Below are 15,431 nucleotides of genomic sequence, written 5' to 3' on the forward strand. Positions count from 1 at the left end.
GGTGCCCAGTCTAAGTTCACAGTCCCTGAATGAGCTACTGTGACTCTGCTATCTATGCCTGCAAATTTGTACGTGGAGGTGCTTGCCTTTCCACTCCAAAGTTTACTGATGACCCTGTCTTATTTTCACCGTCCCTATCAAATTGATTGCACTGGAAAGATTTGGTTTGTGGGGAGAGGGTATTTTATAATTTCCTATAGCTTTTTCATTATGCAATAATGCAAATTGCTCCATCTCACAAGTTAGGGCAACTTCCCTGTAGCTGATGTGCACACTTGGTTTTTTCCACTTTGTGAGCAGACTCTGGGGAACCATGAGGAGCAGTGGCTTCTCATCACACATGCACTAGATGAACATATAGCAGAGCTCTGTCCTATGTTGTCACCTCAAAAAAAGGTATCATAGAACTGGAAAAGAATAAGAAAAGGGTCAAGGGGATGGAGCAACTCCCTTGTGAGGAAAGAAAAATATAACATCTGGGGCTTTTAAGTTCAGAGAAAAAGCAAGTAGGAGGAGACATGATAGAGACTTACAAAATTATGCATGGCGGAGAAAGTTAATCCGTCTCTCATAACACTCAGAACTCAGGGACATCCAAGTAAGCTCAGTGTTGGACAAATTAAGGGCATATCAGAGAAAGCACTTCTTAGTACAACACCTAGTTAATCTATGCAACTTGCTCCCAGTGGTGGCCATCAACTTGGATGGCTTTAAAAAGATGATGAGACAAATTCCAGAAGGATAAGGGTATCAACAGCTACTTTGCCACAAGGGCTGTGTTCTACCTCCACTGCTGGAGGCAGGATGTCTCTGAATAGCCATTGGGAGAGTACTGTGTGGTTTGGCTGCTATGGGTTGTTGAACAAGATGGGCTACTGGCTTAATCCAGAAGAAGAAGAGTTTGGATTTGATATCCCGCTTTATCACTACCCGAAGGAGTCTCAAAGCGGCCAACATTCTCCTTTCCCTTCCTCCCCCACAACAAACACTCTGTGAGGTGAGTGGGGCTGAGAGACTTCAGAGAAGTGGGACTAGCCCAAGGTCACCCAGCAGCTGCATGTGGAGGAGCAGGGACGCGAACCTGGCTCACCAGATTACGAGTCTACCACGCTTAACCACTACACCACACTGGCTCTTATCATCAGCAAGAATTTACACACCAGTTGCACACTAAATCCTACATGATTGTGCCTTCTGTGGGGTATTTGATAACCCTGATTCCATGGGGGTTTACTGGACTACAGTGGACCAGCAGACTTGGCCCATAGCTTCACTGTTTTTTTCAACAGAGCTCAGTTGGATTGCCTCTTAAGTGTTTTAGCAGCCACATAAATTTATCTTCAGTCACTTGTTCAGCTCTTATTAAGGAATGCCTTCAGCCTGGGTTCATACTATCGATTTGCAAACATTTGCTTTGTGATTACATAATAGGGAAACAGCTAGGGGTTGTTGAATAGATCAGAAAGTGAAGGGAAGACAAATGGGAAGTGGAAGCAACAGAAAAAGACCAAAAGATGAATGAGGAAAGGAATGAGAGCCAGTGTGGTGTAGTGGTTAGAGTGTTGGACTAGGAGCTGGGAGGCCAGGGTTCCAGTCCCCACTTGGCCATGAAGCTGATTGGGTGACCTTGGTCCAGTGACTGCATCTCAGCCTAACCTACCTCACAGGGTTGTTGTGGGGATTAAATACGGAGCGGAGAGGACCACGCTCCTTGGAGGAAACGGTGGGCTAGAAATGCAATGAATTATTAACGAGGCAGGGAAGTGTCCCAGGCAGTTTAAACTTTCCCCTGAGTTTATTCTGCAATCAGATGGGAGAAAGGGAGGGGATTCACCTCTGCTAGCTAGCTGAAAGCTTTCCTTCTCCCTGACATTTCCAGTAGTCTGAGAAGGAGAACGTGGAGGTGGAAGAGACCAGGGCTGGGGGGTGGGGGAGACGCGGATAGGGGGGCTTAGAGAAACAAAAGGAAACCAGCTGCAGAACTTCCTGGACAGGGAAAGAGAGAGGGAGAGCGCGCACACTATCTAACGAGATTATTAAAAAGCAGGGGAGAGAAGGGAGGAGGAGGAGGCGGCTTTCCGCGCAGGCAGGAGTTCATCGCCTGCCCCGGGTTCATTTCCCCAACCATGACCAGCGCGATCCTGAGGCGGAATTCCAGCAAGCAAGGCTTGCAGAACCTCATAAGGTAAGCCTCTCTTTACCTGCCCACGGGCGAGATGGGGATACCGAGATGGAGCTCTTCCTTTGTTTACACGGTGCTCGCGCCACCGACGGGGCTGATTCCTCGCTTCGAGGGCTCTTTCCCCTAACCTCACCCGCCCCCCAAGTGGCCGAGATTTTTGTGGGAAGTCGCCGATTCTTGATCCTACGTGAGTCCACACGGCGTTGGCTTTTTCTGTTGCGAAGGCAGCGACACCCGTTTGGTGGCTGGGGATTTCAGACAGCGAAAAAGCCTCTTCCGTTCAGGGAGTGATGGAATTTGGAGCGGGGGGAGCCCCGGATCTATGGATCGCTTTCCCTGATAATCACACCCTACCGAAGGTTGCACCTTAGGGCTTTACCTGAGCCTACAGGGCTCTGGCATTTGGGGAGGGCGGGGGGAGCGACTTGGCACTGAAGGCAGTTGCCTCTGGGGATCTGCTTTTTGGGGGTGTGTGAGAGAGATGGGATTGGCAGCTAATGTAATTTGCAGGATAATTAACTTGAATAAGGAGAAATTTAAACGGTGAGGTCCTTTAAAGAGACAGGGTATTAATTAACTAGTAAAAATGACCGAACTTCTGACCAAGATGCTAGAATCTTTCTTTACTGTGAGCAGTGTGGTGGGAAAGCGATTGTTTTCTTTTTGTCAGTGAAAAGGAAAATGTGAACTGAAATCTCGTTTGGAGAGCTAAGGCGGCGATCCCACGCACACTTACGACAAAGAACATCCTATTGACTGTTATGGGGGTTACTTCTGAGTAAGCATGCACAGGATCGCGCTGTTAAGGCTGCAATGTTATACAGTGGGAGTAAGTCCCAATGAACGTAGTAGGACTTACTCCTGAGTAGACATGTATAGGCTCACACTGTAAACATCTTTGGAAAAGAGAACAGTGGAGCTCTGAGAAAGGCATTGACTAATTCCCTTTAAAAATAAAAATAAGACCATCTCCAGGCTGTAGAATAATGAGGTTAATGAAATAATGTTACCAACCGAGAGGCAAGTTGGGCATTAAACTTGACCCTCCAACGAAGACAGATGTCACTGACAAGATATTCTTGGATAGTTTGCCAATGTTAGTTTGTGGGTGTCTATGCAAATTTTGAAACATTCCATTGTCTAAAACTGAGAATGGGTAAAGGTGGCAGGCTGATTGGGCAGATGGAGATGTTTTTCGACAGAGTTCATAGGGGAGTTTCCATGGGATCTCTGCCTACTCTGCCTGTTCAGGCATTGCTCTATGCCCTTGATCTTCAACTGGTGGGTCAGGACCCACTGCTGGGTCACAGCCTGGTCCAAGGTGGGTTGCAGCATCAGCATCATTACAACCATACCAATATATGTTTATGAAATAAATAAATTAGAAATGGGTCCCCAAATGCATGTTAAATGTGTCCTGGGTCTAAAAAAGTTGGAAGACTGCTGCTCTGTGCTATGGCTGGCCAATGCTATTAATTAATGCTGATCCAGCAGTAACTAAATACCACAGGGGAAAATTAAATCTATGTATTGGTTAGAATAGTTCCAGTTCAGAGAATATCTTCTATCACAAAGCAAGAAACATGGTTAGGGAGGATGTAAGTCAATTATGGGAAAAACAGATGATCATATATTCTGTGGTCACTGCTTAAAAATGTTCCATGTGGCAGCTGTAATCCCAGGTGGGACAGAGCCCATTGTCTGCAAACTTTGGCCATATACTGTAGTAAAACTTGTTACACGCCCCAATTCCACATGTTTCTAGGGGTGTGGTATAACTCCTAACTCTGACAGGTGATCAGTTCCTGTTTGCATTAGAACCGTTAGGTGCCAGGCAAAAACATTGCTCCTCTCCCAGGCTTTTGGTTAATCTACAGCCTTTGAAACTGTGTGATGTGTGTCTGCGCGCGTGCGCAATTGCTTGCTTTGTTACTACATTATGTATTTTTGCGCTTTTATATTGTAAAATGTTCCGTGTTCCTCGGATGAAGGGTGGTTCAGAAATTTAATAAATAATAAATCATCATCCTCAAGTTGGATTCTCCCCCCCACCCCCCAAAAATGTAGTGACCATAAAGTAAATGGCTATATGCTTTAACATATAGACCCTCACACACGTGAGCCTATACTGTTAATAAACCGCCGCAGAATATTGATTTTTATTAGTTACCAGTGTGAAGGTTAGAGAGATAACATTGCATTGCAAAGGTTATTGAGCAAGTAGCATTACATATGTGCAAAACAGAAGAAATAGCTCTGAAATTATGTGGTAACCCCCACAAAAGTTACTACAGGAGAAATGTTATTCCTGGTATCGTGGTTCCTGGAAGTAAGTACCCCTTGTATTTCTTACAAGTGGTTCTTGTACTTTCAAATATACAGTCTCTTGAAACCCTTACGCTATAGAGTCACAATGAAATCAATGGAGCCACTTTCAGAGAATAGGACTGGAGGGTTTCAGCCCATTGGGCTATAGATTTCTAGGATGTTGATACGTTCATTCACTATGTTCAGTTTAGATTTCCCTTCCTACCTTAAGGGGTGCCTCCCTTCTATAGATAACTTCTCTCTTAAGTGCAAATAAAGGTTGTCTCCCTTGTCCAGTCTATGCAGGGTCTGCCTTGTACAACTCTTGACTTGAAGATCAGGGAGGGACCAATTGCAGTGGTAATTCTCAAGCTGACTTCAGCCATATATTCAATGGATACTTGGCTTGGTGACTTCTCCCCCCCCCCCCCCGCTAAGATGGATTCTTAATCTTGTTTTTGAGTTAATGAGTTTTAACAAAGTAGAGTGGGTATGTAAAAAAAAGTTGAGAATCCCACAGAAATCAATGAGCCTGACAGCACTTCTTACTCAGGAGTAAACCCCAATGAGTTCAATGAGACTTAACTCATATAAAGCCCAAATTTGCAATCCTATTCTCACCTAGGAGTAAGTCAGTGAACTCAGTGGGGCTTACTGCTGAAAAGACATGCACAGAATTGTATTGTTTAAGCACAATTAAGCAGAATTGTATTGTGTTAACAGCACAATAAAAGCATTTTCCACTGTGTTTATTCTGATAGACATGTGTATTGGATTGCAGACTACATTTCAGTGATTTCACTGGAATATTGGCACACTCCCTTTTCTTTGGATTGCTCCCAAATGTTATGTGTTTTAAAGAGCTTTTCTTTTAATCTGCCTTATGGGGTTAAAAGAATCTAAACTGAGAAAGAGAAGCCCCCTCCTCAGCATGGGGCACAATAAGTTGTTATATTGCATGGAATCTCATTTTGGAATAATTCCACTTGCAGTTGGCTTGGGATATGTAAATAATTTCACGTGTAATGGAGCTGTCAAATACAATTCCAACACTCTTAAAAATCTGGGGTTCCATGCTTGGGAAACTAAACAAGATTGGGTGGTGGCAATATAAGACCAGAGAAGATAATGACACACTGTCCCATTTTTACCAAAATACAAAGCTGAAGATAAATGTCTTGCTAGGTGGGGAGAGCAGCAAAGTCTTCCAAAATAAATGATGAATTGTGGGGGGTGGAGAGGGTAAACCAGCTACAAACATTGACTCCTTCAAGCACCCATAACAGGTTTGCAAATATCACCTAGTTCATAGGAGAAATAAAGGCGTAGCATATTTGATAGTCATTCACTGTCAGATGTGACAACCCTGATAGCTCAGGCAACACCTTCAGAAACATCACACCTGGGTTTTATAAACTGTTGGGAAAGAGAACTTCAAGCAGAACCACCGGAATAATAATTAAAAAATCCTTCCCCAAACAAGAGTGCCCTTGCTAGCACCTGTGATGCTTCCTTTAGTTCTTCCTCTGGATCTTCTGAATACCTGAGATGGTGGAGCAGGAATCACACCAGAGCTAGGATTCCACATGGTGAAACATTCAGAACCCACCAGTTCAGTATTTTTTTAGTTTAAGCAGTAGCCATGCTTCTCAGGTTTCGCCTGGGTAAAAATTCTTTTTGAATGTTCCACATTACCAGTTCATACACATTCCAGAGCCAGTGTGATCTGGAGGTTAGAGTGTTGGACTAGGATCTGTGAGGACAACAAAAATGAAACCTGCCTGTCCCAGAGTCATAAAGCTACCATAGACAAAGAAGACTTAAAAGGTTCAGTAGTTAACTTAGCAGCTAAAGTTAATGGGATCAAAACCATTATCTTCCCCAATAGAGTTCTGACTACATATCAAATTTTCACCTACCCAGCTTCCAGTAAAACAGATAGAGGGACTGAATAACGTACAGTTTATCTTGAGGTGTTCGTTTTACAACTGATACTTAAATCTTCTTTTGGCTTTTCTGATATCTAAATTGTTTCTTGTATAGTTTACATCGGTCAGAATTTACATTTGGTTTTTAAAACTGCCCCCTTTCCATTTTGATCCCACGTTAGTGTGAGCCTTCAAAAGTGGCATATTTCAACTACTAGGCTCTCCTTGCCAGTGAAGTCAATGAGTCCAATTCAAGAGTCCTTACATGTCAATGAAGGTTAGGAAGCCAGTGAATGTGTCCCCAAAGTCAGGGGAAGCTGTATCTATGGCAAGTCTGGTAAACAAAACTGAAAGAAAGGGTCGGGTGGATAATGTTGGGGACAAAGTGATGGGACGGGGAGAAAAGGATAAACAGAATTATTTTGTTTTGTGAAACCTTACGTGCATAAAACTTGAGTGAGCTAATGTCAGTGTACAAGCCTGAGATTTGAGTAAATCTAAAGGCAGGCTTGGACAGTACTGTAGTGGCAGACATCCTCTCAGAAGTGCGAGGCATTGTTGTCATTGTTTACTTATTATAATCTGGGATAAAGCAACTTGAAGCAATGCTGCATCTAACAAAGGCTCTGTTTAACAACCCTGGCAGGCACTGGAAGGGAAGGCGAGAGTTAGATAAGATGGTAATTGTCCATTCTTTCCCAATGTCATTCCTAGTTAATTACACAGTCCCTGGCAATAAGGTCTCCCAGCAATCACCCTGGGCTCCCTCAGCTTGATGGGCACTTCCCAAATGCCAGGCTTTTCAGATGCAAATGGGGTACTCCTGGCAAGTGTTTTCATGCAAAGCTTTGCTTGTTATCTCTTTTCATAGGTCAGGGAAGAGGCAAAGGAGACAAAGCTCACCTTTTTAAGGCTATGTTTGGGACACTTTTATAGGTTCTCCACAGCTACACAGGATTTTGTTATGAGGGGGGAGGGACCTTTTCCAGGCCAGGGGCCGTGTTCCCATCTGAAATATTCTCCCGGGGCCAAATACCTGTGGTGGGTGGGGCAGGAGGCAAAAGTAGGTGGAGCAATGAGTGTATTTTTTTACATTTGTACTATATGCTAGAAGAAAGACTTCTAGAAAGACTACCTATCTGTAATTGGAATAGTATGGCCTGGGAAGAATTCTGAGGGCTAAATAGAGATGAGCAGAGGGCCGAGGTTCCCCACTACTGAGCCACAGTGAAATGTGTCGCGGAGACACGTCTCCAAACACACCGCTGGTGTGCACCAAGCAACAATGGGCAATGATGACTCCATCACGCATCTCCACCATGGGCTTGGAAGCGAGTGCCTCCCTTCCACACCTCACATGTTTCCTGCAAAAAAATCAAACTGACCACAGCGAACAAAGCTGCTGGCTGTCATTCTTGATGCTAAACAGAATGCAGCTAAAAGTTCACTCCTAACCATGACTACTCAGAAGGATGACCTATTGAATTCAATGGGGCAGGCATTCAGTTATGTAGGGGTAAAACTGCAGCCTCAGTTCTAGAAGCATGGGGCAGGAGTGCATTCTACTGTAAGAACTAGTTATGGGAGGAGGCTAGGCAAAACAGGTATAGGCAAAAGTTAAGTCATAGCCAGTGCGGGAATAGCATTGGTGGAGGCCAGTTCATTAGGGTAAATGGGGAACTGCCCACCAACCTCAGCCAGTCCCCACCAATCTTTCTTCTTACTGACAGCCATGCATGGGGTGGAACTGGCTGTCAGTTTCCTCCTCCTCCTTCGTCCCAGACTTTGTAGAACTCGACAGGGAAGAGCGTGGCAGTAAAACTAGAGCTAGTTGGCTCCACCAGTCATTAGTTCTGACTCCCAACTACTTTTGACCGCCCTCTTTTCTGCCCCAATGAGCACCAGCCACCATTGGTGGAGTATCTGAGTTGTTCCTGAGAATATGAATATGTGAAAATTGGAAGCTGCTTGGCACTGAGCTTGACAAATCGTACCTCCAGCTCAGTATTGTCTACACTGACTGGCCGCAGCTCTCCAGGGTTTCAAGGTGGGTCTTTCTCAGCCCTACCAAGAGATGCTGGGGACCTTCTGCACGCAGAATTCATCTGGTCCAATTCTTTTGTTAGTTGTGAACATCCTTTCAGACCACAGATGGGAAAATGGTCTCTAGCCTCCTGCATAAAAGGGTGTTTGTTAAATATATGAATGACAGTAATCACAGATAGTTATCAGTTAGCAACATTTGGTCAAGTAATGGGTTAGATGTATAAATTAAAACATTTTGATTAAAAATATTTGTGCCCCAGTTAATTGGACAACACATTTTTTGGCAGGGGGCGGAGATTACTATATTGCCTCGAATATAAGCCGCTCCCTTAAAATTCTGCAGGCACTCACACCTGCTCTGTTTTACTGTATGTCTGTTTCAGCAGCGATATCGTAAAAGCCCATTTTTGTAAGGTTGTGAATTTAAGCCGCACGTTAACTTTTCATGGTCAGAATTTGGGGCAAAAGTGAGCCTTATATTCAGGCCAATATGGTATTATTTTTACTATAATAACATTGACAAGGACAGGGGCCCATTGTATTTCCCGTTCTGTCTCAAATTGAAGGCTGCTTAGTGATCATGCCTGCTGTGACACAGACTAGTATCATCAAAAAGCAAATAACTTGTGCTTTTGCACTTAAAGCATAACTATTGCTTTGTTCATGTGCAAAGTTATGCAGATGCAATCCATTACCTAGTGAAAGAATTATATGATTTATCAACTAAGATGTTGAAATGAGGTGGTGGGGAATCCTAATCGTTATCCATACAGTAGCATCCTTTTGGCTACAATCCTCTTCACACTTACCTGGGATTAATGAGACTTATGGTACTTCTGGAATGTAGAGATGCACTAGACTGCACTGTGTATTAGTGATTATAGCAAGCTCAGTGGCTTTCACCCTCTTCCATTTACAGAGGGCAATACTGAGGCACAGTGGAAGCTTTGTAGTGGGGGAAGATGCTGAACATTCTCTGCTTGAGAACCCTGACCCTCTCCCAGAACTGCAGTTCCCAGGTTTTCCTGGGGAGAGGGAATAGCCATTTAAACCAGTAAAAATCTTTGACCTGTAACTTCCAATACCGTGCACCAAATCATGAGCAAAGCCAGGAACAGAACAAGGAGCCCTGACACTCATGCACAAAGCACTCTTTTACATCTGAACAAGTTAGCCAATGACAGGAAAAAAACAGTTTGGTGCTGATACAAAAATTGAGTGGTGAGTACGCAGTGCTGGACACATCTAAGGCTGGTGTGCTGCCTGCCTCTGAGGTTGCAAGATGGAAAGTACCCTGAGCCGAGCTTAGCTCAAGCTGCTATTTAAATGGCTGGATTCCTCTTCAGCTGGGCATTCATGAGATACCCCCATTCCACTCCTGATGCCCACCTGTCCCTTGGAAGCCTGATAGCTAAGTCCCCTCTTGTCAGTGTAAGAATATGAGCTGTCCCCCTCTCTGAATACTGTATGCGTTCATTCCCAGAATTTCCAAACACTGTGGGTTGCTGTATCCCTAGTGTTGCAGCTGCCTTCTACCCAGCCCTTAGCTGTGTGTCACACCTCTAACTATGTGCAAGGACTCCTCGTGGCATGTCTGGTGTCAATGGACTGCAGTATCACTATGTCAGTAACCTCCTGAATCAGAGGGATCTCCAATGGACACAAGGTATCTTGGACTCAAGTGGGACTCAAGTGGGCAGAATGGACTGTACCATTTCAGATTGCAGGTGGGGGGTGCCAATTTTGAATGTTTCACTTTTAAAGGATCTCATGGGGTGGGGAATCCAGCACGTCAAGGGGAAAGGGTTTATCCTGCTTGGTGGGGGATAACCTTGAGCTCCTTGAAGGAAAGGTAGGATATAAATGCAATAAAAAAAGATGTGTGGCAAGAGATGCAATGGGGGCATCTCCCTTCATTGCATCCGTATGATTGAGGGTATGTGGGTAGATTATCCAGGCTGGCAACCCTACCCCTCCGAAAGCCCTTATAAATTTTCAATCTCTGAGTCAGCATACAAATCTAGACTTGTGAAGCTGTGTCCGAGGCATTAATGCACACATTCTTAAGCGTTGCCTTCAGCCATTCTAGACTCTTTGTGTGGCAGAAGAAGTTGATTCACTGCAATCCACTCTGAACTGCATGGTGCCACAGTGGCTATAATCAGTGACCTACTAAGTTGTTCAGTGTCTGCAGCCCCCTTGCTCACTGAAGAACTCTGGAATCTGGGCATGCTGCCAGATGGACAAGTTTAACATCTGATCCCCAAGTGATAGGGATTTTTCCACCCTAGTGGTCTTTGCATGAGGGCTACCAATATCTTTAGAAATGCATCCGATGCTAGACAGCTTCAGAGCGCAAGTACCAAATGAAGCACAACTTCATTTTAAATATCCTTTGAACTGGCTCTTGGTTTCCCTGTAGTACGTACGCTAACCAGGGACTTAGCTTTAATCCTCAGTGTCCCACTAAGCAGCTTGTGCCCTATTATATCAGGAAGCCTGCTAGTCTGGGAAGGCTCTCCAGGGGTCTTTCCTCTGAGCCTCCTTTCATCATTCATATTTTGCATTCTGAAATATGTCTCATCTTGCCTTGCAGGCTTGTGGAACGTGTAAATCAACTGTTTCAGGCTGTCACTGCCCACCACTTTGCCAATTGACAGCTTCTCTTGTTAGAAGAATCTAATGTCGTGGCTGGCAGGATGTCTTTAATTGTTGAGGGTTTTGTTCTTTCTTTTTTTAAAAAGCAAATCAAATATTTAGCATGGCATATGTTATTCCTTGCATTTCAATTTTCCAGCTAGCTTGTACTGTGATTTCACATTGCTTCTCTTACGCAGACCCTGCATTCCTTGCACGAGACTTATGCACAGTTATCTTCCACTCACTAGCCAGTGGGGAAAATGAATAAATCTGGATGCCACAATTCCCAAGCTGGGAGCCTACAATATATGCAGGCATGAGCTGAATCATGTATGAGAAGGATTCTGATATCTGTGGAGAACAAACACTGTTTGGCAAACGCAGCTGCGGGAGAGGCAAATGATTGATGAGAGACCATTATAGCGGCTAAGGAGTGAATGGAGATAAACACTGAAAAAAATGGAGTAAAAAATACTGTATTCACAACTGGCTTGTTAAAATGGCCATCAGCCACCTTCTACCTGACAAATATGTTAACTGTCCCATTAAGGGAGTCATTGGGCAAAAAACGCCCACCTCTTTCTTTGTGCCCTTGATATCAAAGAGGCCATCCCAGATATTGTATTCCATTTGGAAATTGAGTTAGTGCTGCAACCCACATAGGGATGCCAACAATTTGTTGCCTTTTACACTGTGAAGCAGGGGTGGGGTGGGGCTTTTCCATTCTAAGAGCTACTTTCCCTTCTGAGGGCCACATGCCAGTTCAGGGCTGGGCAAAAGTAGGTAGCAAAAGAGGTAACCAATCTTTGTCCTCAGAAGAGTTTCAGGGACCAAGCTGGAGAGGCCAGGGCTGTCCCTTGTGCCCTTGGTTTCAAAACTCTTGTAGGGCTCTGGCTACTCTGGGAAGTAGCAATTATAGTGGTACCTTGGGTTACATATGCTTCAGGTTACATACGCTTCAGGTTACAGACTCCACTAACCCAGAAATATTGCTTCAGGTTAAGAACTTTGCTTCAGGATAAGAACAGAAATTGTGCTCTGGCGGTGCGGCGGCAGCAGGAGGCCCCATTAGCTAAAGTGGTGCTTCAGGTTAAGAACAGTTTCAGGTTAAGTACGGACCTCTGGAACGAATTAAGTACTTAACCCGAGGTACCACTGTATCTGAAAAGCTGGTCTCCCTACCTCTGAACCAATCAGACACTCAGTGGTGGACCTTGGGATCTCAAATTTCAGCAGCACCCTGTGTGATGCTGAAATTCCCCCTGCCCCTCACCTTCCATTCTACAACATAGCTGTGGTGCTCCCAAGGCTCTGTGCCCAGTGCCACTGAACCAGTCACACTCCCCCAAACCCGCCTCTGGGGTGAGGCTCTGGCCACGATGTATCACATTTCACTTACAATTGGTCAGTTTCAGCTAGGTAAGCTAACACTTATGTGATGAGCTTCCCCTTCCTGGCTCTATCCTCGTGTTGACAATATTTTAGCTAGAAACAGTATGATTTAGAACGTTTTCAGGCAATTCCATTTGGGGGTCTCCTTTCTATCTTCCCTCCAGTCATTCTTAATCATGCAGTTCTTGAACTCAGGTCCACAGAAGACATGCTCCAATTCATTCTTAAGTCATCCAGCAAGATACGCTATGTAAGAGAAGCGGGCAAGGATAGACCCCTATTTTCAGCTCATCCCCAAGGCCTGAAAGAAGGCTCACATTTGTCTCTCGTCCTTTTGTGTGAAAGGTGTGGGCAGACAAGCCAGTAAAAGTGGGTGGGCGTGGAATGGGGTCAGAGGAAATGGCTGTTGGCTCTATTTTAAGCAGGACAGACAGAGCTAGGCTAGAGGAAGATGTTCCCTGTGGAGGTTTTTGGGGGGCGGGGGGGAATGCTCTGTTTTGTTCCACATAACAATGTGACTGTTATCTTGTGTACTACAGAACTAGAAATGCAAAAGGGTCATACAGTTAAGCCACCCACTTGTACCATAAATATCTGAGCACATTCCGACACAGTTGATGATGCTTTGTAATAAATTCGTGCCTTCGGAGACCCAATGTTTGGTCTGAGTCCCTAAAAACATAACCTATCGTCGTTTACCTTTTCCATACAGGAAATCACTGCCAGGAGCTTGCAGCGCATGAACAGTGTGACATTTTAATTTGACATTAGGACATTGGGGAAAGTTGGCAGAGCCAGGGGCTGGAGTCAGACTATGAAAGGTGGACACAAATTGTGGTGAAAGAGCTTCAGGTGGAAGATGAGCCACAGGACGTCAAGGTTAAATTATTCCCAGTGTCTGCACAGCACCACTGGATTGTTGTGCATTTGCTGGGAAACATTTGGTGTAGAAAATACATTTAGCCATCCATTTAAAAAGGAAATGATATACTAGAGGGGGTCATTTATTTCAGGAATTTAATATATGGAACTAATTCTACTATGCTGGTTAGTTAATGAGTGTAAAATGCCCCAGTAACTGTTGTAATCTATTCATTTGGTTTCCTCACCAAGGAAGCCACTCTACAAAGCATTTACTTGAGGAAATCATTTATAGCATTGCAATAGCAATGAGTGTGGAGATTACAGAACACCCTAAAGGTAAACTAGCGGAATTGTCTGTAAGCAGCTATTGAAGTGCTTGCTTGGGTGAAACCTGCATATAATTGCATTTTTCTCATTTACATAGACACTAAAATTAAAAAAAGATGTATTAAAATACAGCAAAAATGCACATGCAAGGAAAGCAAGTGCCTGATGAATTCTGAAACATGTTTACACAAAGAATCTAGAAGGCTTCAAACATAATTATCTCGGGATTATTTGATCCTGCACCAACCTCTGTCTACATAGACAAGGAATTCCAGGGTGTTTCAAGCAGGAACCCTTGCTGACTATATGTAAAATTAGAGTTGATCCAAGCCAGCATGGTATAGTGGTTAGAGCAGGCATAGGCAAACTCTGGCCCTCCAGATATTTGGGACTACAATTCCCGTCATCCCTCGCTAACAGGACCAGTGGTCAGGGGTGATGGGAATTGTAGTCCCAAACATCTGGAGGGCCGAGTTTGCCTATGCCTGGGTTAGTGTGTCAGACTAGGACCTGGGAGACCAGGGTTCAAATCCCCACTCACTGAGTGAACTTGGGCCAGTCACTCTCCCTCTCAGCCTAAGCTACCTCACAGGGCTGTCAAGGGATGAACCACCTTGAGCAACTTGGAGAAAAATGTGGAATATAAATACAATAAAGGAATAAATAAATTTTGCTGCCTTATTATTGAGCAAGCAAATCCCCACTCCTGCATCAAGGTGCATAGTAACCAAGCATAGTCACCCTTGCAGTAAAAATGCATTGATAATAAAGTAAATAAAGTAGAAATTTGCTCTCTTTTTGTGACTTCCACGCTTTGTCCAATGGCAGGGCTAGGCTGATATTCTGGTTTGACAGTTCCATACAAAATGTGTACACCACGTGGATTGGATTTGAGCTTTGTATTTGTGTATTCGTAAGCACTTCGTTTCTTTAAAGTGAATAAAATATCTTATCCTAATCATCTCTCTAGTGTGTTTTGAAGAGAGAAGTGAATGAAAGGCCCATGCCCACAGTTCAGATATGACACACAGTGAATGTGTATTGTGTTTGGTAGCATATTTGTCTATTGCCACAAATCAACCAGCCAACCAACCAAAATACAGGCCATGTTACATGACACACGATGGGGAGGCACATTGCGTCCTGGAGTTCTACATTTTACAACAAAAAGATGGGTCAGGGTGAGGGGAGCTGAACCTAGCCTCTCCCATCTTACCTCCATGGGCACTTTTGCTCCCAGATTGGATGCCAAAAGTGTGCTGAGCTGGAGAAGAGCAGGCATTAACTGATAAGAGTGCAGACAGGCAAAGTGAAATGAAGAAGGGAGCAGGGTTCGATTCCCTGCATCCATGGGTGCAGTGTGTGTGTGAGTGTGAATGAGAAAGAGAGAGAGAGAATTAGACCCCTATTTGCTCCTACCTCTTTATCAGAATAAACAGAGGAGGCTGCCCTGTTATGTCTAGGTAAGCCCCAGGTCCCTAGATTACTCTGTATTCCATGCCCATTTGCAATCCTGCTAATGTTTCTACCATCACTTATCACTGAAAAGAGAAGTGAATCAAGACTCAAGAAGCCGTTTCTTTGTGTGTGCATGTGGGCTGAGACATTGATTGCTTTCTTTTAGCTCTTTCTCCTGTCTGATTCACCAGAAAGTACAAACAACTGAGAAACTCAAGTGGATCAAGAAGGATAACTACCGTATTTTTTGCTCTATAAGACTCACTTTTTCCCTCCTAAAAAGTAAG

General features: G+C 44.2%; 1 protein-coding gene across 3 annotated transcripts in view; it reads left to right on the forward strand.

Annotated features, from left to right (window-relative positions):
* The window catches only part of LSP1 (lymphocyte specific protein 1), a 76,133-nt gene that overhangs the window by 24,415 nt on the left and 36,287 nt on the right, over window positions 1-15,431 (forward strand). Inside the window, exon 1 of one of the 3 annotated variants that reach the window (XM_083587632.1) lies at window positions 1,447-2,185. The exons of 1 other annotated variant lie outside the window; for it this stretch is intronic. In XM_083587632.1, coding sequence (XP_083443758.1) covers window positions 2,127-2,185 — 59 coding nt within the window. In that variant the 5' untranslated portion in view covers window positions 1,447-2,126. Of the gene's footprint in view, window positions 1-1,446; window positions 2,186-15,431 lie in introns of those variants that run through there. One more of the 3 variants, XR_014541922.1, reaches the window with a different exon arrangement.

Source organism: Podarcis filfolensis (genome assembly GCF_964270895.1).
Source record: "Podarcis filfolensis genome assembly, chromosome: 1".
Lineage (NCBI taxonomy): Eukaryota > Metazoa > Chordata > Lepidosauria > Squamata > Lacertidae > Podarcis > Podarcis filfolensis.